At 40.6% G+C, this 22,033-nt stretch overlaps 1 protein-coding gene and 1 pseudogene across 2 annotated transcripts in view; one reads left to right on the forward strand and one right to left on the reverse strand.

Annotated features, from left to right (window-relative positions):
• Positions 1 to 22,033, forward strand: part of Ubxn7 (UBX domain protein 7) — a 60,796-nt gene that overhangs the window by 1,450 nt on the left and 37,313 nt on the right. Inside the window, exon 1 of one of the 2 annotated variants that reach the window (XM_052740496.1) lies at positions 18,341 to 18,813. The exons of the other annotated variant lie outside the window; for it this stretch is intronic. Coding sequence (XP_052596456.1) covers positions 18,699 to 18,813 — 115 coding nt within the window. The 5' untranslated portion in view covers positions 18,341 to 18,698. Of the gene's footprint in view, positions 1 to 18,340; positions 18,814 to 22,033 lie in introns of those variants that run through there. 2 annotated transcript variants of the gene reach the window in all.
• Positions 5,485 to 17,899, reverse strand: LOC128111930 (60S ribosomal protein L35a-like; annotated as a pseudogene).

Genomic DNA, 22,033 nt, shown 5'->3' on the forward strand with positions numbered 1-22,033 from the left:
TGATGCATTGTTTTTTGTCTTGTCACATGAAGTATATCAAAGCTGGTAAAATAAGATTTGTAATAAAATTGAGGTGAAAAGTAAGATAACTGAAAATATTGTTAAGCTTTGTGGTCAGATTATTGTAATTATATGTGGATTTTCTAGTGTCCAACATTATGGAAAGAAATTAGATTTCTGTGTATAGAAGTTAATACTGCTGCATTGTTTGCATAGAAAAATAACGAGTCACACAGAGAAATATTACTAATCTTTCTCTGGGTTTCCTAGAGATAGTTTAAGGTATCACTGTTTAATTTTAGGTTATTGGGCAGATTGCTACCATTTCATTTTTCAGAAACTCAATCCCCCCCCCCCCCCCAAAGGGTTTCTCTGTGTAGTTTTGGTGCCTGTACTGGATCTCGCGCTCTGTAGACCAGGCTGGCCTCGAACTCACAGAGATCTGCCTGCCTCTGCCTCCCGAGTGCTGGGATTAAAGGCCTGCACCACCACCGTCCAGCGAGAAACTTAATTGTTTTAACCTCACATTATTTCCTGTGCAACATTTTCAAAACATATACACAGAAACCAGAATGTGCTGAAATAAATAAGACTCAATTGCTTTAATACTATTTTTGTCTGCCAGTCTTGTTTCTGGCCTAAGCCTCTGTGTTGCTGGATCATATTGGAGTCCCCTGGTACATAGTGGTTTCTGAAAATCTACAGAAGAAAAAATTCCTTTTATGGGGCAGGTTCTGACTTTATAGTTCAGACTGGCTTGAATTCTCTTGCCTTGGCCTCTGCTGCATTTACAGGCATAAGCCACTATGCCTGGCTCTTTAGACTATTGTTAATTTCTTTCTTTTTTCTTTTCTTTTTTGTGCTGAGGATTAAATTCAAGGTATTGAATGTGTTAAGTACCCACTCTGCCACTGAGCTGTACTCAAAGCCCCCTAAAAGTTACAAATATTTTGGGGGAGTCATTGGTGGGGAGTGAATGCTGAATGCTGTTAAGCTTCTGAGCTACAATGTCAACCAGACTATACACTAATTTATTTTTTTTTCCTTTTTTCTTTTTTTCTTTTTTTGAGACAGGGTCTCACCATATGACTCCTGACTTAGGTGGATTAGGCTGGCATTCAACAGAGAGATCTGCCTGCTTCTGCCTCTGCTTCACCAGAGCTGTATACCAGCCAGGCTTTGAATTTCTATGGATGAATTTTAGGACTCTTTAGAAGATTGTGATGAACTATTTGAAACTTGATTAAACCTGATGTAGTGATATGCAGTTAGTTCTCCTTAGGTTGAGGCAGGAAATCTTTGTTTTGTTTTGTTTTGTTTTTGAGTCAGTCTCTTTGTCAAGTCCTGGATATCCTGGAACTCACTATGTAGACCAGGCTGGCCTTAAACTCACAGAGATCCTTCTGCCTCTGCCTCCCAAGTGCTGGAGTCGAAGGTTTGTGCCACCATGTCCAGCTTGAGGAAGATTTTGATCGTGTGTGACATAGTGAGACCCCTTCTTACGAAAAAAGAAGGCAGGCAGGCCCACGTGATGACTTACAACCATCTGTAACTCCAGTCTAAGGGGATCCATCACCCTCTTCTGGCCTCTGATGGGACCAGGAATGTATATGTTTTGTGAGCAGACATACATATAGGCAAAACATTCATACACATAAATTAAAAATGACTAAATCTTCAAAAATTATTCAAAAGATGTATGACACTATGAAGTAGTTTTTGGGAAAATGGAAGGCATTACTTCTCCAGTATCACCACAGCAGTATTGTATATTTTACATGTTCTTCCTCATTTGTGTATCCCAGCCTGGCCTGGTACTTATAGTCATCCTGCTTCTTCCTCTCAAGTCTGGGACAAATGCTTTATATACTTTTATATATTTGACGCTGTGCACTATGGATCATGGTATATGTATGTAATACAGATTCCAGACAACTTCACTTAACAATTACATCTTCAATATTTTGGTAGTCTTTGATGTGAACTTATGAGGAGCCTACCTTCATTGTCTAAGGCTAGGTAAGAAACTAGGGTGAGTGAGATGGCTCAGCAGGTAAAGGTGCCTACTCACCTTTCCATTCCCTACATGGTGGATGGGAGAGGAGCTCTCCTTTGTGTACACCACTGCGCGCACACACATAACCCCCCCCACACCCCTTCACATTCTTTCTCTAAATGAGGTAAAAACATTAAAAAAGAGAGAAGTAAGAAAATTAGTCCTACTAAATTTTGTTATTTTTGTTTTGAGACAGGGTTTTGTGTAGCTTAGGCTGGCCTCAAATCCATCACAAGGAGATTATCTTGAACTCCTGCTTTCCCTGTCTTCACTTCCCAAATGTTGGAATTACGGTTGTGTGCTACCACATCTAATTTATGCCATGTTGGTACTTGAACCCAGGGCTTTGTGCATGCTTGGGAATCACTGGCAATTGATCTATATCCTCTGTTCTTTTTTTTTTTTGGTTTTTCGAGGCAGGGTTTCTCTGTGTAGCTTTGCGCCTTTCCTGGATCTCGCTCTGTAGACCAGGCTGGCCTCGAACTCACAAAGATCCGCCTGCCTCTGCCTCCCGAGTGCTGGGATTTAAAGGCGTGCACCACCACCGCCCCGGCTGAGACCTTGTCTTTAAAAAGGCTTGGAGGGCCGGGCTGTGGTGGCGCACGCCTTTAAATCCCAGCGCTCGGGAGGCAGAGGCAGGCGGATCTCTTGTGAGTTCGAGGCCAGCCTGGGCTACCAAGTGAGTTCCAGGAAAGGCGCAAAGCTACACAGAGAAACCCTGTCTCGAAAAACCAAAAAAAAAAAAAAAGGCTTGGAGGGTTCTCTTCCAGAGAACCTAGGTTTTATTCCCACCACTCACCTGTCATTTATGGCTGGCTATCTGTAACTCCAGTTCCACAGGATCTGACACTCTTCTGACCCTTTAAGGCACTAAGCATGCACATGGTACACAGACATGCATACAGGCAAAACACCCATACATACAACTTTTTTTGTTTTTGCTTTTGTTTTTGAGACAGGGTCTCTATATAGCCTTTGCAATCCTGGAACTCACTATGTAGACCAGGCTGTCCTTCAGCATCACAAGGATCTACCTGGCTCTGCCTCTAGAGTGCTGGGATTAAAGTCATGTGTCACCATGCCCAGCCCTGTAATAAACTTAAAAAACTGGAGGCTGAGAAGAATTTAAGAAGCTTTTAAAGTTATTTACTTAAGTATGTTTATGTACATGCCTGTATTTGTGTCTGGAAGGCAGAAGAGGGTGTCAGATTCCCCCGGGGCTCAAGTTACGTGGTTGGGAGACTCATGATATGTATGGGTGGTGGGAACCAAACTCCAGTTCTCTGCAAGAGAGCAATAGTGCCTTACCCTCAAAGCCTTCTCTCCAACCACAGAGATTTTCATAGAGTTTTCTGCATGGTAGGTATTGGTCTAGTTCAAAAAGTTGTAGACTCCCATTGGAGAAGAGATCTTAGTTTACTGTTTCTCTAAAATTTTTGAATGAATGGTTTATTAGCGTTACTATTTGAGATGGGATCTTACCGTGTGGCCCTGGCTGTCCTGTAACTCGCTATTACATCGGACTGGCATTGAACTCAGAGATCTGCCCAAGTGCTGGGAGTACAACATCATACCTGGTCTGGATATTTATTATAACATTAGAAATATTGGTGTGGGGGTTGGGGATTTAGCTCAGTGGTAGAGTGCTTGCTAGGCAAGTGCAAGGCCCTGGGTTCGGTCCTCAGCCCTGGAAAAAAAAAGTATTGGTGTGTGTAGTATTTGGCTTTATGGTCAATTTCCATTTCTATTTTCTGCATATTTCTCTTGGATTGATATTAAACTGTATTTGAGAGCATTAGGTAAGGAAACATTGCCATGATCTAGGTATTAAAGGAAAACCCCTGGAATTTTAGTAACAATTTCAAAAGATGGTAATAAAGTTTAACAAAACAATTCAGGTGCCAGGCATGGTGTCTTATACCTTTAATCTTGACACTTGGGAAGCTGAGGCAAGCGGGTCTGAATTGGTTACAGGGTGACACCTTGTGTCAAAAACAAAAAGAAAATCAACCCAAAAGCTAATGTGAAAACACAGGAGGAGATAAAGAGATTTCCCAGAAGAAAGAATTTTCTATCTGAACCTGGAAGACATTTCTGACAGGAAGAACATATGTAAAGGCTTGGAGATAAGAGGGCGAGCACACAGTGAGAGAAGAGACAGTAGGTCTAGGGAGTTGGTGAGAATTCCAAAAGAATAAGAGAGATGCAGTGAGTGCAGCTAAAAGAGCCATTTCAGGAACCTTGGCTATTATGTGCTTGGGCTTTTTAAAGAAAGAGCTTCTTTGCTACAGTAGAGAAGAGATACTTTAGTCACCTGTTGGATAATGCAAGAAAGTTTGTAGTAAGGAAGCAGAGAAAAGTGAACTTCAAAAGATAAAGAAATCTGGGAGTCAGAATTCAGTTTAAGATCTACTTTGTGCATCTAGATGTATAACAATACTGTTCATGAAGGTATGGGGTTGTAGAAGAGGTTTGGGAGAGGTTAGGTTCAGTTTTGGATAAGTAGGGGCTGCCAGTAGGTATTTCAAATGGAGCTGTTTAGTAAGTCAGTGAATACTTGGATCTGTAGGGAAGACAGTCTGCCATATTGGTTGCTGATGAGGCTCTAAATAAAACAATAAGAAAGACATTTTAAAGGAGAGAAGTGTGTGAGGAAATGTAGGCTCCAGGGCATAAAGCACCTGGGGAAACTACAGAGAAGACTAAACCAGAGATCTGGGAGTGAAGTCAGGAGTGTGGTGGGGTATCAGATGTCAGATAAGCTCTGCAGGAAATGAGAACTCATGGAGTTGTGCTGGAAATGGGTTACATGCCTGGAATCCGGCATTCTGGAGGGCTGGAGTAGGAGGATGGCTGCTGGTTTGTAGCCACTTGGCTCAGTAGCCAGTACCAGGTTATCCGGGATTATATAGTGAGACTTTGGCTCCAATAGAAGAAACAAACAAAGGTTGGGAGATAGCTCATTTTTGAAAAAACTTGCTTCATAAGTATGAGGAGCTGAGTTCCATCCTCAGAATCTAGGACCTAGGCAAAAAGAAAGTGGGCATGCTTGGAATGGGATGGGAAGACAGATAGGCAGATCCCTGGGGCTTGCTGGCCAGCCAGCCTACCCCTCTAAGCTAATCAACGAGTCTAGTGAGAGTCCCTGTTTCAAAAAATAAACAACAAAACCAGGCTCCCACAGAAGATCAAAACCTAAAGTTGACCTCTGGCTTCCACACACATTCATATCACTCCTTTTTTTCCCTCTCTCACTAGAAAAGAAAGAAAATAATAGGTTTTGTTGTTGTTAAGAGTCTGGAAGATAGCCGGGGGGTGGGGGGGGTGGGTGGGGGGGTGGGGGGTGGCGGGTGGCGGCGCATGACTTTAATCCCAGCACTCAGGAGGCAGAGGCAGGTGGATCTCTGAGTTCTAGGCCAGACTGGTATGTTCCAGGACAGGCTCCAAAACTATACAGAGACTCCTGGTCTTGAAAAACCAAAAAAAAAAAAGAAAAAGGTCTGGAAGATCTTAGAAAATCTTGATCCATTTCTACATTATATAAACAAGAAAACTATTCAGAGAAGTGAACTGACTTGGGTTATATATGCCTAGATCAATTTGTTTTTGTTTTTGTTTTTCAAGACAGGGTTTCTCTGTGTAGTTTTGGTGCCTGTCCTGGATCTCATTCTGTAGACCAGGCTGGCCTCGAACTCACAGAGATCTACCTGCCTCTGCCTCATGAGCGCTGGGATTAAAGGCATGTGCCACCACTGCCCGGCACCTAGATCAGTTTTGAGACAGGGTTTTACTGTTTTGCCCAGGCTGGCCTTGAACTTTCTATGTAGTTGAGGCTGGCTTCAAACTTAATCTTCCTGCCTTAGCCTCCTGAATAGCTAGAGTCTAAGTCTGTGCTACCATGCCCAGCTAGTTCTGTAAGTTTGTTTGAGAGGGGTGGGAGAGGGAGGGAGGAGAGGAGAGGAGGTATGTGTGTACATACATTCAAGCATGTGGAGGCCAGAGGCCAGAGGAAGTCAGGTTTCCTTCCACCATGTTGGTTCTAAAGATCAAACTCAGATGACAAGTGCTTTTACCCAGTGAGCCATCTTGCTGGCCTATTCTGTAAGTTTTGGTAAATGCATAAATTCTATAATTATGACCTATCAAAATGCAGAGCAAACCAGCCATGGTGTTATGTACCCACCTACTAGTAGTGTCCCAACTGCTCTGAAGCCTAGGTAGGAAGATTGGTTAAGGCCAAGAGTTCAAAACCAGCCTACACAATAAAGTGAGATTCTTAAGGAGAAAGAAAATTGCAGAATAGTTCCTTTTGCTCCCTCCCTTGTAGTTGCTTCTGTACTTGGAGCCTAATTTATTTCACTCTTGTTTTCAGAATGTCACAAATGGAATTATGTTATTGTAGTGGTGGCGCACGCCTTTAGTCCCAGCACTCGGGAGGCAGAGCCAGGCGGATCTCTGTGAGTTCGAGGCCAGCCTGGGCTACCAAGTGAGTTCCAGGAAAAGGCGCAAAGCTACACAGAGAAACCCTGTCTCGAAAAAACCAAAAAAAAAAGAGTATGGCTTCTTAGCATATTACATTTGAAAATCATATTTTGGAGTATCAGTGGTTCATTCCTTTGTTCCTTCCTTCCTTCCTTTTTTTTTTTTGGACAAGGTTTCTCTGTGTATCCTGGCTGGCCTGAACTCTAGACCAGGCTGGCCTCAAACTCAGAGATCTGCCTGCCTCTGCCTCCCAAGTGCTGGGATTAAAGGTGTGAGCCACCACTACCCGTCTCAGTGGTTCATTTCTATTACTGGTAAATAGTATATCATTTTATGATTCCACGCTTTTGTTTATCTATTTACTAAGAGAAGGACATGTATGCTGCATATGGTGGCACAGGACTGTGGTGGCTGAAATTCTAGTATTTGAGAAGAGTTAAAAGAGGGAGGCACACTTGTTTCCAGTTAGAAAAATTACAAATAAAGCATATGAATACACATTTTCCTTTGTCTTTTTCCTTTCCTCCTTGCTGTGTTGGAATACCTGACCAAAGCAGCTTAAGGGAGGAAGGGTCTGTGCTGGCTCATAACTTGAGGGTACAGCCTATTGGGATGAGTGTAAGTCAGAGCTGGATCCTCAGGACTCTTCGCTTTTTTAATAATTTAGTCCAGGAACTCAGCCCTGGCGTGGTACTACCTACAGTTAGGGTATGTCTTCCTGCTTAGTTAAACTTCTCTGGAAATGCCATCAAAGATACCTAAAAGTATGTCTCCTGGGTAATCTAATCTAGTCAAATTAGCAATGAAGATTAACCATCACACCTTACACTGATTCCTACAGGTTTACTTACTGGCTCATTTAATACATGAATAAATGTAAGATGCTGCCAAATGGTTTCCCAAAAGCTACCGTGCTATTTTGCATTCCCCTGAGCAGTTCAGGAGAGTTCCAGTTCTCTGCATTCTGTGAGCCCTTGTTATTTTAAACTTTCTTTAAAGCCTTTTCTATACGTGTGTATTAAGTGTAATACAGTTGTGGGTTTAATTTGCATCTCCTTAGTGACAGTTGTTACTGACATTTTTACATATAATAATTTACCATTCATAAACCTCTCATGCCCCAACTTTTGTTAGTTTGAAAAGACAATGCGGGCTGGAGAGATGACTCAGGTTAAGAGCACTGACTACTCTTCTAGAGGTCCTGAGTTCAATTCCCAGCAACAACATGGTGGCTCACAACCATCTGTATTGAGATCTGGTGCCCTCTTCTGGCCTGCAGTCATACATGCTTTATACATAATAAATAAATACATTCCAAAAAAAAGAAAAAACATTGCTTTGTCAGACAGCAAAGGCTCTTTCAGCCATTGTTTGTACATTGGGTATCTCTGGTCAAGGTAACTGCAGAACAGGGAACAGAGCTTGAGCTCTTTATTCCTTTATTCTTTAAGTTTCCATGGTGTTACTTTCTAGTCACTGGAGTTGTGCTCCTCAGTGCAGTGAAAGATTGGCTTTTTCTAACCTGATTTGTTTCCTTTCCCTAAACTTACTAAGTGCGATTTTGGTGCATACATTTTTTTTTTTTAACAAAAGCACAAATTCACTTGTTTATTTTTTATTAGTTTAAATCTGAGAGGGGTACAGCATCACACAGATTATTTGTCCATTGGTCTTTGCAAGAAGGTTGCTTCGGAATTTGGTGAGAGCCATGCTACTGTTTCATGGGCCTGAGTTACCTTTCCCAAATTACTCTGCTTCTGTTTGGTTTGCCTCCAGAATGCACTGTATTGTTTGTTTTTTTTCTTTTCTTTATACACATAAGCACATCTCTTGCCCACGTAGAATTCAGTTTTATCTCGGGCATAAACACCTTCAATTTTAAGAAGAGCTGTGTGCTCTGTTTGGTTCCCAAGACTTCATTTATAGCCAGCAAAAATGGCCTTGAACCACAGCCTTCTAGACATACTTTTCCTTTTAGATATTCTCTTCCCAGCAGATCTCCACAGGTGCCAAAATGGTGGAAAGAGCTGGTGTATGCATTTAAAAAAAATTTTTTAGCCAGTATTGTGATGTCATCTATAATCCAGAACTCAGGAGTCTGAGTTAAAAGCTAGTCTGGACTACATAATGAGACCTTGTCTTAAAACAAAGCAATGAACAAAAGCTTTGTACTGAAGTTGAAATACTCCGGGATTGAAGACTTTTGAGGTTAAGGTTTGAATTGTTAAGGTTTCAGTTTCTCACAGCCATCACCCACTTCTTTCATTTTCATTGGTAGATAGTCTGACTTACCTTTTTTTTAAAACTTTTGCTGGGGTGAACTTGGAACCAAAAAGTAACCCCTCTAGGCTGCTGATGGTGGTTTCTCTGTTTAGCCCTGGCTGTCCTGGAACTCACTTTGTAGACTAGGCTGACCTCGAACTCACAGAGATCCATCTGCCTCTGCCTCCTAAGTGCAGGGAGCTGGGATTAAAGTCGTGCACCACCACGCCTATTTTTTTTTTTTTAAGACAGAGTTTCACTGTTATATCCCAGGCTCACCTCAAATTTTCTATCTTCTTTCCTTTGCCTCCTGAGAGCGGAGATTATAGATGTGAACAACCTTGTCCCACAGTTTTCTTCTTCAATATTGTTTGTTCCTCAATGATAGTTAAGTCCTTGTATTGACACTAAAAGTAATACAGCAATTGGCATAAGGACTATACATTCGGAATAACCCTTGATTCTACTAGCTCTGGTGGAGATGTGAACTAGACTGTGTTATAGGTTTGGAGCTGTTTCCTCATAGATGGAGAAAGGGTGTAAACTCAGAGACAGCAAGCATCAAGGAAATCACTTCTCATAAACTGTGTGCCCCAGGCTAGGTTAAGTAGTGCCCTGTTTTGTTACTAGCAACCTTATTGTGGGAAGGAGGAAAAGATAAGGGGATAAATGGGAAAAAGATACACTGGTGACAAGCTGTAGGGTGTAAATTGTACCCTAGATTATATATAGACTCCTGGGTGAGATTAAGCTATTCTGCTGCTATTTATACTACTAGGATCTCAAATAAATGTAAACAAGTTTATAGATGTTTTAAATCCTCAAGTTTATTATATTCGTGTCATTGGAAAGCATGATTTTTGTTGTAAAAATAACAAGAGTGATTTTTTTTTTTTACAGCTGATCCACCAATTATTATTAGGGCTTGAAACTGAAGACTTCACTAAGTGTGTTGCACTATCCTTTATCACGTAGCTCCCCACCATCCATCCCCATCCCCTTTCAGTTAACCTTACTCCCTCCCACTTATTTGGGGAGGAAACTTCTATTGGAATTTGACGGATGAATTTCTAGTGGTGCAGAACTGTTCAATCTATTACAAAAGATTTAACTCTTGTGTTATTGGTTTCCTTTGGGTAACAACCTACTGCAAATATTTCAGTAGTTTAAAATGGTTTAACATGCCTTATTTTTACAGTTCTGTTTTTGTTTTTGTTTTTCCAGACAGTTTCTATATGTAGTCTTGGCTGTCCTGAACTTCACTATGTAGACCAGGCTGGCCTTGAACTCACAAAGATCCACTTGCCTCTGCCTCCTGAGTGCTGGGATTAAAGTAGCCACCAGGCCCAGCATTTCTGTTATTATCTAAATGAGTATATAACATGAGGGAAGTATATATTCATAGTATCAGATAGACAAGAGAAAGAAAACTAAGACCTTACTTGGCCTGTATACTATGTGACAAAATGGTTCTCCTTAAATGGTTTATATAAGTATTTACATTGCATACTCTGTATGTTATTCGTTGGTCATTTGCATATAGCTTTAGGGCCATACAACCTGGACATTACATTTAGTAACAACTAGCTGTTTGTTGGTTAAGAGCTGTGCTGGGCTAGGGAGCCAGCCCAGTCTGTAAAGTGTTTTCTGCCCAAGGAAGAGGAACTTATTTGTCCCCAGAAACTCAAATAGAAAAGGGAGTTGTAGTAGGTCACACTCTTAATACAATGTCAGTGCTGGGGAGGTAGGGCAGGAGAAACCTTCAACCTTCCTGTCTTTGCCGGAGATCAAACGTAGGATTTCATACATGCCAGTCCAGTACTCTGCCACTGACCTATACCCCATACCCTTATGTGCGTTTCCTTTTTCTTTTCTTTAATTTTTGATGATTTACTTTACTTTTATTTGTGTTAGTGTTTGCCTGAATGTATTACTCTGCACTGCATGCATGCCTGGTACCTGTGGAGGTCAGAAGAGAGCACTAGAGCCCCTGGAACTAGAGTTAGGGTTGGTTGTGAGGCACAGTGTAGGTGTGGGGAACTGAACCCAGGTCCTCTACAGGAGCAACAAGTGCTCTTAACCAGCAAGCCATCTTATATCTCCAGCCCCTCAAATGCATTTTCTTAATTCACATAGTCCATGATGTTAGTATTTCCATCTTATAACTGAGAGAACTAAAGCTTAGAGACATGAGTAAGTTACCTAATCATACAACCAGTGGACGACATGACTAGGATTTGGAACCAAATTTATCTGAGGAGTGTCCAGGATCTTTATCTGTGTTGTGTACATTCCTTTGCCTATGTGCAGAAAGGAATGTGCAGAATGTTTTCTCATTATTATTGAGTATAGAGGCTGGGCATGCAGTTTTTATAGATCACTTGTTTGTTTGTTTTGTTTTGTTGAGACAGGGTTTCTCCGTGTAGCCCTGGCTGTCTTGGAACTCACTTTGTAGACCAGGCTGGCTTCAAACTCACAGAGATTACCTGCTTCTGCCTCCCGAGTGCTGGGATTAAGAGCGTACACAACCCCTGCCTGGCTTGTGTCTAACTTTTTTTTTAAATGTGTACTGGTGTTTTGCCTGTGAGAGTGTAGAATTCCCTAGAACTGGAGTTGCAGACAGTTGTGGGCTACCATGTGGGCGCTAGAAATTGAACCCAGGTCCTTTGGAAGAGTAGCCTCTTACCCTCTGAGTCTTCTCTCCAGCCCTGATTCTAACTTTTTTATATCTCTCCATCCCCAGGTACATCAGTTTTTTTTCAGTTTGTTACCAGGGCTTAAATTTTTCACAATGGTTAAACTCCCTCCCCTTTAAAAAATTTATCTTAGATTTATTTTATGTGCGTGAGTGTTTTGCTTGCTTGCATGTATTTATGTGTATATGATCTGCATGTGTGCCTGGTGCTTTTGATCAGAAGAAGACATCTGATCCCCTGGAACTGGAATTCCACAGATGGTTGTGAGCTACCATGTGGATGCAAGTCCTCTGCAATTGTTCTTAACTGCTGAGCTATCTTTCTAGCTCCTGGTGACTCCTTTTAGTTTGACCCTAGGTACATAGGTACCTAAAGTAGTATACATAAAACATTTATTGCTAATAAATCAAATTTATTTATTGAGACAAAAGTCTATATAAATCCATGCTGACTTTGAATCTGATATATAGCAGAGCATGTTCTTGAATTTCTGATCCTCCTGATCTAACCTTCCAGTGCTGGGATTACAGGTTTATGTTACTCTATTAGTTACTTTTCTATTGCTATAATGAGATACCATGACCAAAACAACTTATTTACCATAAATAAACAAAGAAAACATTTATTGGGACTTGAGCTTTAGTTTAGTCCATGACTATCCGGGTGGGGAGCATGGGGGCAGACAGGCATGATGCTAGAGCAGAAGCTAAGAGCTTACTGGGTATGGTATGGGCTTTTGAAACCTCAAAGCTCACCCCCAGTGACATACCTCCTAATCTTTCCCAGACATTTCTACCAACTGGAGACCAAGCATTCAAATATCTGAGCCAGTAGGGGCTACTCTCATTCAAACCATCACAGTTACAATGCCCAGTTTGATGTGGTGCCAGGTATCAAACTCAGGGTTTAGTGCCCGCTAGGATGCTTTCCCCTATGTCTGCAGCCCAAGAATTTTAACTTAATTATTATTTATTCATTTATTCATTCATTTATTCATTTATTTATTTATTTATTTTTGTTTTGTTTTTGTTTTTCAAGACAGGGTTTCTCTGTGTAGCTTTGCGCCTTTCCTGGAACTCACTTGGTAGCCCAGGCTGGCCTCGAACTCACAGAGATCCGCCTGGCTCTGCCTCCCGAGTGCTGGGATTAAAGGCGCGCGCCACCACCGCCTGGCTAATTATTATTTATTATTATTGAGACTTTGTAACCCTGTCTGGCCCTAGGCTTACTGTGTAGATCAGGCGGGTCTCGAACTCACTGCTGAGATTAAAGGTGTGCAACACCTGCCTAGTCTTTGTGTGTCTGTATTGGCGGGGAATTGGTGGTGCATGCAGTGTGCTTGAGGAGGACAGGTGATAATTTTCAAGAATTGGTTTTATCCTTCCATTGTGGGTTCTAGGGTTCTCTCTCCGGCTTGCTTGACAAGTACTTTTACACACTGAGCCATCTTGCTGTGCCAAGACATTTATTTTAAAGCAGTTCTTTGGTATACGTATAATTTTTCTATTATTAAATACAAAAACAAATTTGCATAATAATATGCTTACTTTTTAAATAAAGAACTCTTAGATGAATATTTGATACTATAGGATGTAAACTATCTTCAGTGCTTTTCAGAGTTTGGTCAGTATTTTGATTTTGTAATCAGTGTGCTGCCCAAGTATATCATGATGGCAGAAGTTTGTATAGTGCCACTTTAGAAATTGTTGGAAATTCTGCCAGGCGGTGGTGGACAGCCAGGACTGTTATACAGAGAAATCCTGTCTTGAACACCCCCCCCCCCAAAAAAAAAAAAGGAAGAAGAAAGAAAGAAAAATTTTTGGAAATCTTATCCTGATTTCAGGCCAAATTTTTTTTTGGGGGGTGCGGGATAGGCAATTTGTTAGAGGATTGGCTTAACAACCTCCTCGTTTTGTTTTTTATTGTTTATTTTTTGAGACAGGGTGTCACTGTCTAGCTCAGGCTTGCCTCAAAATGTGTAATCCTTCGTCCTGCCTCCCAGATGTTGGGATTACAGGTGTATGTCACCGTGCTTGCTTACACTATCTTATTTAATTCACAGTTCACAACAGAAGTGTCTTCGGAGTTCTGGTAGGATGAGGTGGTGGGAGATGACAGTAAAGATTTGTGTGCAGTGGTCATATGTCACTTGAACTGCTCTCTTTTTTCCTTTTCTTTTGTGAAGTGGAGTTGCATTCTGTAGTGCAGGTTAGTCTTAATCCTGCTTTAGCCTCCCGGCTAAGGTCTGTCTTATAGATCTTGTATGTAGCTTGCTGTGGGATGTTCTGTATGTCAAATGTGTTGCTGATTGGTCAATAAATAAATCACTGATTGGCCATTGGCTAGGCAGGAAGTGTAGGCGGGACAAGGAGGAGAATAAAGCTGGGAAGTGGAAGGCTGAGTCAGAGAGACACTGCCAGCCCCCACGATGACAAACAGCATGTGAAGATGCCGGTAAGCCACGAGCCATGTGGCAAGGTATAGATTAATGGAAATGGATTAATTTAAGCTGTAAGAACAGTTAGCAAGAAGCCTGCCACGGCCATACAGTTTGTAACCAATATAAGTCTCTGTGTTTACTTGGTCAGGTCTGAGTGGCTGTGAGACTGGCGAGTGATAGAGATTTGTCCTGACTGTGGGCCAGGCAGGAAAACTCTAGCTCCAGTAGCTCAAGAGAGACTGATTGTTTTCAAAAAGGAAATGGAAGAGAATCACATGTTATTTTGCTATGTAAAAAGTGTATCAAGGGTACTGGTGTGATGTTGACTCAGTAGGTAAGGCACTTGTCCTGATGATCTGAGTTCAATCCCTGTGACTCACTTGGAGAGAACTGACTCCTGCAAGTTTGTGACATGCACACACCTCATACACCCAATGTAAGTTTTAAAATGTGAAAAAAAAAATAATAGAGCTAGGCATAAATAAATACAATGTAAAAAAAAAAGCATATCAATGTGTTTTTCCCCGGGAACCCCTCTCTCAGATGTTATTTCTCACTTTTCATTAATAAATCTACATTCACTCATTTAAATGTTTTTTAAAAAGGAGCATGACAGGTCTGTAGTAGGACTTTATTCAACTTGGAAAGAGTTGAGTAGGAGTGATGCTCCTTAAGATGGGACTGTATGACTTGGCTGCTTGATGGTGTTCATAGGTGGGGGAGGTGAAGAGTCTTGGAAAGCTTCTCAGATTTACCAGCCTCTTGTTTCTTAGGCTTAATTGATTTCCTGAGTAATTCTTGATCTTGGAGAAACACTTGTTTTCCAGATTATTACGAAGGATATTACAAAGAATACAGGTAGATGTATAGGATGAGTTCTGGAAGGACATGGAACTTCTAAACTCCCTTTGTAGACATGCCACCCTCCAACAACCTCACATTTGATTTTTGAGCTCTCTGAAGTCTGTCATTTTTATGGAGATTTCATTCCATGTGTGATTGATTAACCTTTAATATTTATACCCTTACTTAATCTGCCTTGGTCTTTCGGTTGATCAGCTTCCATCCTGAACGCCGACATGGGCTTTCAGCCATCAGTCAACCCCAATTGCATGCTTTCAGATACTTTTTGGGCCCACACCTTTAATCCCAGTACTCAAGAGGCAGAGACAGTCCTGGTCTATAAAGTGAGTTCCAGGACAGGCTCCAAAGCTACAGAGAAACCCAGTCTGGAAAAACAAAAGAGTGCCATTTTGAGGATTCCAAGGATTTTTGAAATTGTATGCTAGGAAATAAGACTGAAGACCCACATATTTCATGTCATGCCACATGAAAGATAATTTTATATTCATCCAATTCTCTCCTCCCCCACAAAAGATTAATTGAAATTAATTTCAATAAAAAATTACCCTTTTTTTCCTTTTTAGTTTTTCAGGAGAGGGTTTGTTTGTGCAGCCTTGGCTGGCCTGGAACTGTTGGCCAGGCTGGCCTGGAATTCACATAGATCCGCCTGTCTCTGCCTCCCTAGTACTGGGATTAAAGACATGCACCACCACCACCGGGCAGAAATTACTTTTTAGCTTATTTATTGTGTGTATGTATGTTTGTTTGTTTGTACATCCATGCATCATAGGACGACTTGAGGGAATTGGTTCCCTCATTTTACCATGTGGGTCTCAGGCATCAATCTCAGACCATTAGGCTTGGCCCAGATGCCTTTATCCACTGAGCCATCTCATCGACCCTCATGAAATAATTTTATCCACTTTCTTTTTCATTTATTTATTTTAATTTACTTTTTTGATTTCTCTGTGTAGTTTTGGTGGCTGTCCTGGATCTCGCTCCGTAGACCAGGCTGGTCTTGAACTCACAGAGATCCGCCTGGCTTTGCCGGGATTAAAGGCGTGTGCCACTACCGCCCACTAACTTACTTATTTTTATGTGCATATATGTTTTGCCTGTACGTATGTCTGTGTGAGAATGTCAGATCTTAGAGTTGCAGACAAGTGTGAGCTGCTATGCGGGTGCTGGGAATTGAACCTGGGTCCTCTCTAGAAGAGCAGTCAGTCAGTGCTCTTAACCGCCGAGCCATCTCTCCAGACCCTCTTTTTTCATTTCTATCTTAGATGTTTATCTTCATAAGCTAGGAGAAAGAGCTATAGCTATTCCTTGACATCTGACAGCTTATTGGATAATGATCTTTGCCATTTTTACTTCTTATATTGTTTGAGATACACCCTTTTAAAAATTTGTGTGATTCTCTTTATTGGAAAGTTTTGTCAGATTTATTTAACCCAGTTTTCCACATGCTATTTATTATTTTAGTTTAAGTAAATTGCTTTTATATTAAATTTGAATCAAATACATGCATACAATACAAAATTCAGAAACATCGAAAAGGTTTTTAGTGGTTCTGGTTCCTTTTTCTTTGTTGTAAACAGCTAAAGTGCTGTGAAATAGTTCTGTTTTTTATTTTTTGAAACAGGGTCTCTGTACGTCTTCCTGGCTGTCCTGGAACTTTCTATGTAGGCCTTGAACTCACAGAGATCCACTTGCCTTTACCTCCCAAGGCTACCACGCCTGGCCTCTCTCTCTTTTTTTAAAGATTTTATTTTTATTTATGTGTATGTGTCTCTGTGAGTGTCTGCTACATGTGTGTGGGTTCCCTTGGAAGCCAGGAGAGAGCGTCCGATTCTCTGGAGCTGGAATAACAGGTTGTTAATGAGCTTTGGGATTTAGGTCTTCTGGACGAGCAACAAGTGCGCTTGATGGCTGCGCCCTTTCTCCATTCCTTGCTATGAAACAGTTCTAAGTGAGCTCATCGATAACATGCAAGTACAAATGTGAAGCCACAATTCTTTCACGAAATTTTTACTGGGTAGATTTGGTGGCACACGCCTTTAATCCCAGCACTGGGGAGGCAACAGCAGGCAGATCTCTGAGTTCAAGGTTAGCCTGGTGTACAGAGTTCCAGAGTTCCAGACAGCCAGTGCTACATAAAGTGTACATGTGGATGTGTGGAAATTCCATTTCTCTTTTCCCATAAGACACATACAAAGGCAAACACATGGTGTACAGACATGCATGCAAGCAAAACGTTCATACACATAAAAATAAAAGGTGTAGGATTTTAAAAATCTTTTATATTGATCATTGTGCTGGCGTAAAGGCTAAAAATGAAATTAAATTGGGAATGCCTGTCTTTAAAACAAACAAACAAACAAACAAAAAATTATTTTCATTGTGTTGGAGCAAGAAAATAAACCAGCATTTACTCCTTAGTGATAAGTCTGTGGATAGAATAGACAGATTAACACTTTTGATGATTCTCAGGATGCCTGAACTACATGGGAGAGGTAGATATAATGGCATCCCAAGTATTTAATTTGTTTTTGAGTTTAGTAAATTTTATAGAATGGAGAAGATTGGCAAAGCAAGTAAAATAAACAAACTGAGACCTTATCATGAAAGACTGACTTTGAAGCTTTGGGATTTATCTTGTAGCTGTCAGGAGAAAGCCATTAAGGAAGTCTGGGTGGGTGGTATAATTAGCCTTGTATTTTGGAGCATACTCTAGCAGCAAAACAGAATGATGCTCTTTTAGGGGCCTGTTGTAGTAATTAAGTAAAAAGTGTAAAGGACTTGAGGTAGTAGTAACTGAAGTAGTTATAGAGAAATGTCAGGAGTAGTACACACCTTTAATGATAGCACTTAGGAGGCAGAGGCAGGAGGCTCTCTTTGAGTTCACGGCTAGCCTGTTTTACATAATGGGTTCCAGGCCCTCCAGGGCTACGTATGAGACCCTGTCTTTAAAACATACATGCACGTATGCGTGCGCACACACACACATACACAGTATGGATACACACATAAAAGCCAAGTGTCGTGGCACACACCTTTAATCTCAGGCCTACACAGTGAGTTTCAAGCTATCCAGGGCAACAATAAGAGACTGTTTCAAAACTGTGTGTGGGAGTGAGGAGGAGGGGGGGGGGAGGAGGAGGGGGAGGAGGAGGAGGAGGAGAATGAGAGATATTAGGATAGAGCTAGTACTTCCATTTTTCATAGTTTGTCTAATGTAATATCATGAATGATTCCTCTTCAAAGAAAATTGCTGAATAAAATGTGTGGTATTGGGGACTGGATCCACGGCATATCAATTTCAGAGCATTTAACTGCACTTTTAGAATACCTGGGTTTGGTTCCCAGTATTCATATGTTGGTTGCCTACTGTCTAACTCTAGTTTCAGAGGATAGCAAAGCCCTCTTCTGACCTTTTTGTTACCAAGGCACACATATGGTACATATACATGTATGCAATCAAAATATTCATACGCATAAAATAAAAGTGTATTTTAAAATCTTTTATAGTCCATCATGCTGCCAAAAGGTTAAAAATGAAATTAAATTGGGAATGCAGATGTTAGCTAGCTTCTTGTTGTTTTTGTTTTTTGAGACAGCTTTTTTCTCTGTAACAGTCCTGGCTGTCTTGGAACTTGCTCTGTAGACCAGGCTGGCCTTGAACTCACAGAGATCCACCTGCCTCTGCATCCTCAGTGCTGGGATTAAAGGCATTTGTGACCACCTGGCAATCTTTCATCCTGTGGAATCTGCCCAAATTGTTTTTTGTTTGTTTGTTTGAACTTCTTTTCATAGCATAATGGAGCCCAGCAAACAAAGCCCAAGGTTTGAAAGAATCCAAAAGGACTCCTGCTCAAGGAAGCTGACATTTTGATATCAGTCTTGGCAAGGAGTCCTATGTATGGAGAAGGATACCATAAAGCTCTTGCTGTACAGTCAGAAGACCAGAGCTTTACTCCCACCATCATGTAGCAAGTTGGGCTCCCTGCAAATACCTGGGATTCCAGCTTTAAGAGGTTCGAAGACACCATACAATGGCCTCTGTGCTTTTGGATGTGTGCAACTGCACAAACATGTACATACACTTATGCAGATACACAATACAACTAAATAATGAAAAGAATAAAAATTACAGGGCTAGAGAGATGGCTCAGCAGTTAAGAGCACAAACTGATCTTGCAGAGGACCCAAGCACATGCATTGACTCAAAACTACCAGCTTGAGAGAATCTGATACCCTCTCTGGATTCATGTGTATATACCCACCTCATACACATATATTGAAGTGTTTACTTATATTGTTCTATTATTAAATAAAACTCAGGAGTCAGATATTGGGCTAAAAACCTGATTGATCAGAGAAGTGGCCAGTGACCTCCACCCTCTCTCCTTCCCTGATTCAAAAAGGCCTGCAAATCTTTCTAAATCCCTCCCTACTACTCCTGTCTCTATATATGTATCCTGGGTCCTCTAAAACCTTTATGGCTAATTCTGGTCAGCTAGTTGCTGACTCCTCCCCCGATTCAAGGTTAAATTTATTGGCAGTCTTGGAGTGTCAATGTGAACAAAATCCTGCAACAATATATATACAATGAAAAGATAAAAATTTTAAAATAACACAAAAACATTGGATAATGAGTGAGAACCAGGAAAAAATAAGAGATAGTGATGCATAGATATTACAGGAAGTTTATATTGTAGTGGTATATGTTTTATATTATAGAGGTTATTGAAATTAAAGGTTGAAATAGGAATGTGAATTAAGGCTTTCTTAAAACATGGTCAGATGAAGAACAAAGCAAAAATAGAACTACTTATAAAGGATTAAATCATGTTAAATCAGTTGGTATATCTAAAGAGAAAATATGTGAACTAGAAAATATGTGAACTAGAAGATAGCAGTGAAGATATCACCAAGTCAGGTGAGCTGCCATGTGCCTGTAATTCCAGGGCTGGGAGGCTGAGGCAGGAGGAGGCCAGCCTGGGCTGCAGAGCCAAACCCTATCTCAGAAGGAACAAACAAACAAGATACTGCTAACACTGCAACATGAAGATATAAAGAGGCAGCATTAAAAAAGATTGATGCCAGGCAGTGGTGGCGCACGCCTTTAATCCCAGCACTCAGGAGGCAGAGGCAGGTGGGTTTCTGCGACTTCGAGGCCAGCCTGGTCTTCAAAAGGAGTTCCAGGACAGCCAGGGCTGTTACACAGAGAAATCCTGTTTTGAAAAAACAAAAAGAAAAGAAATCCAGTGAACCCCAAGGAATAAGTAAGATTAACCTTAACAAGTCACGGTGGAACTGCAGGCCAGTGACAGAAACCTTAAAAGCTCTAGAACCAACAGACTGCTATAAAAATAATTTTCTTTAAGCTGACAACTGATTTCCCAGCTGTAGCAACAGAAGCCAGAGGACATTGGAATTCTGTCTTGTGTACTGAGACAAAACAGCTGTCAGCCTTGAAATGGCATACTCAGTAAAATGCTTTCACAATAGACATTTCAAGACAAAAATCTTAGTGCATTTGCTACCAACAGAACGAGATTCCAAGGGATATAATTCAGATGAAGAAAACTTATGCCAAATAGAAAGCTCAAGGTGATTTTCAGTGGCCACATAATATTTAAATCAAATACACACTATGATTCACGTTTACCATTATAGGATGCTTTATGTTTCAAAATTTGCTTCATTAACTGAATCTACTCTGAACATATTTCTGGACATGTTTGTGCATATAGTATTTCATGTTGATTTGATTCTATAAGTCTGTACAACTGTGTAAAAAAGAATTTCTTGGTACATGTAAAATTGTTTTTAAGAGGACTTACCAATTTACATTTCACTCAACAGATTGTGCTGGCTTTATTTACAAATGATTGTTTGGACCAGTTTTAAATAGCAAAGATTGACATTTCTTACCAGATATTTATATCTTAGACAAAAATGTCTCGTTTACTTCTCTTGGTTTGATATTAAAAATGTGTTCTGAGTTTGAGCCCTAGCCCAGCCCCTCCTCAAAAACTTTTTGAATACATAAAAATGTTAATTGAATTGCAATCTTTCTAACAGGAAATATTTCTAACTTTCTAGAATGTAGTCTTTAATTTTTCTTTATCCCATTTTCAGTTTATTATTACTAAAAGATAATATATTTATCCTGTTTTTTTTGTTTTGTTTTTGAGACAGGGTTTTACAGTATAGTCCCAGGCTGGCCTTGAACTCAGAGATCCGCCTGCCTCTGAGTGCCTCTCAGGTGTGCTTGTATGTATTATCACACTGGTTAATTTAGCCATATAAAGAAATTGTAAATAGGGGCTGGAGAGATGGCTCAGAGGTTAAGAGCACTGACTGCTCCTTCAGAGGTCCTAAGTTCAATTCCCAGCACCCACATGGTGGCTCACAGCCATCTGTAATGAGATCTGGTGCCCTCTTCTGGCCTGCAGACATACATGCAAGCAGAACACTGTATACATAATAAATAAATACTTCTTAAAAAAAATTTAAAAAAAAAGGAAATTGTAAATAGAGCTGAGGCTATGCAGGCATGAGGATTTGGATTCAAATCCCCAGAACCTACAGCCAGTTACTGTAGCACACATCTGTAATCCCAGTGCTCCTATATTGAGATGAAAGGCTAGAGAATCTCCTGAAAGCTTGTTAGATAGCTAGCCTAACGTATGTGGTGGCAGATAAGAGACTGACAAGGTAGAAGCAAGGAACAGTACCAGATGTTGTCCTTTGACCTCTGTGCATGTGCCATGGCATACTCACATGTACATACATGCATATACACACATATACGCAAAGAAATGGCAAATAGCCAGGCGTGGTAGTGGCTGATTCTTGTAAGCCTAGTATTTGAGGCTGAGGCAGGAGGATTTCTGAGTTGAACACTTGGCCAAGCTACAGTGTAAGACCTGTCTTAAAAAAAAAAAAAAACCCACACATACACTTAACAAACAAACAAAAAAACAAAAGAAGGAAAAGAAAAAGAAATGCCCATGTATGTATGTATGTATGTATATATCTATATCTATACATACATATTGTTATTATATTACATATACATATTATTGTGAAAGAGTCTGTACTGCTATGGTGCTGTTGTGTTGTTTTCTAGCTCTGTGTATTTATACCAGCCAGCCAGCAGGACAGAAGTAAACAAATGCGTTTTTGTAGAAGTCATTTTAAAGGGGGAAGGACTGTTAATCTGTTTGGAAGTTCTATGTTTTAACG

Source organism: Peromyscus californicus, unplaced genomic scaffold (genome assembly GCF_007827085.1).
Source record: "Peromyscus californicus insignis strain IS unplaced genomic scaffold, ASM782708v3 Scaffold_16__1_contigs__length_79575227, whole genome shotgun sequence".
NCBI lineage: Eukaryota > Metazoa > Chordata > Mammalia > Rodentia > Cricetidae > Peromyscus > Peromyscus californicus.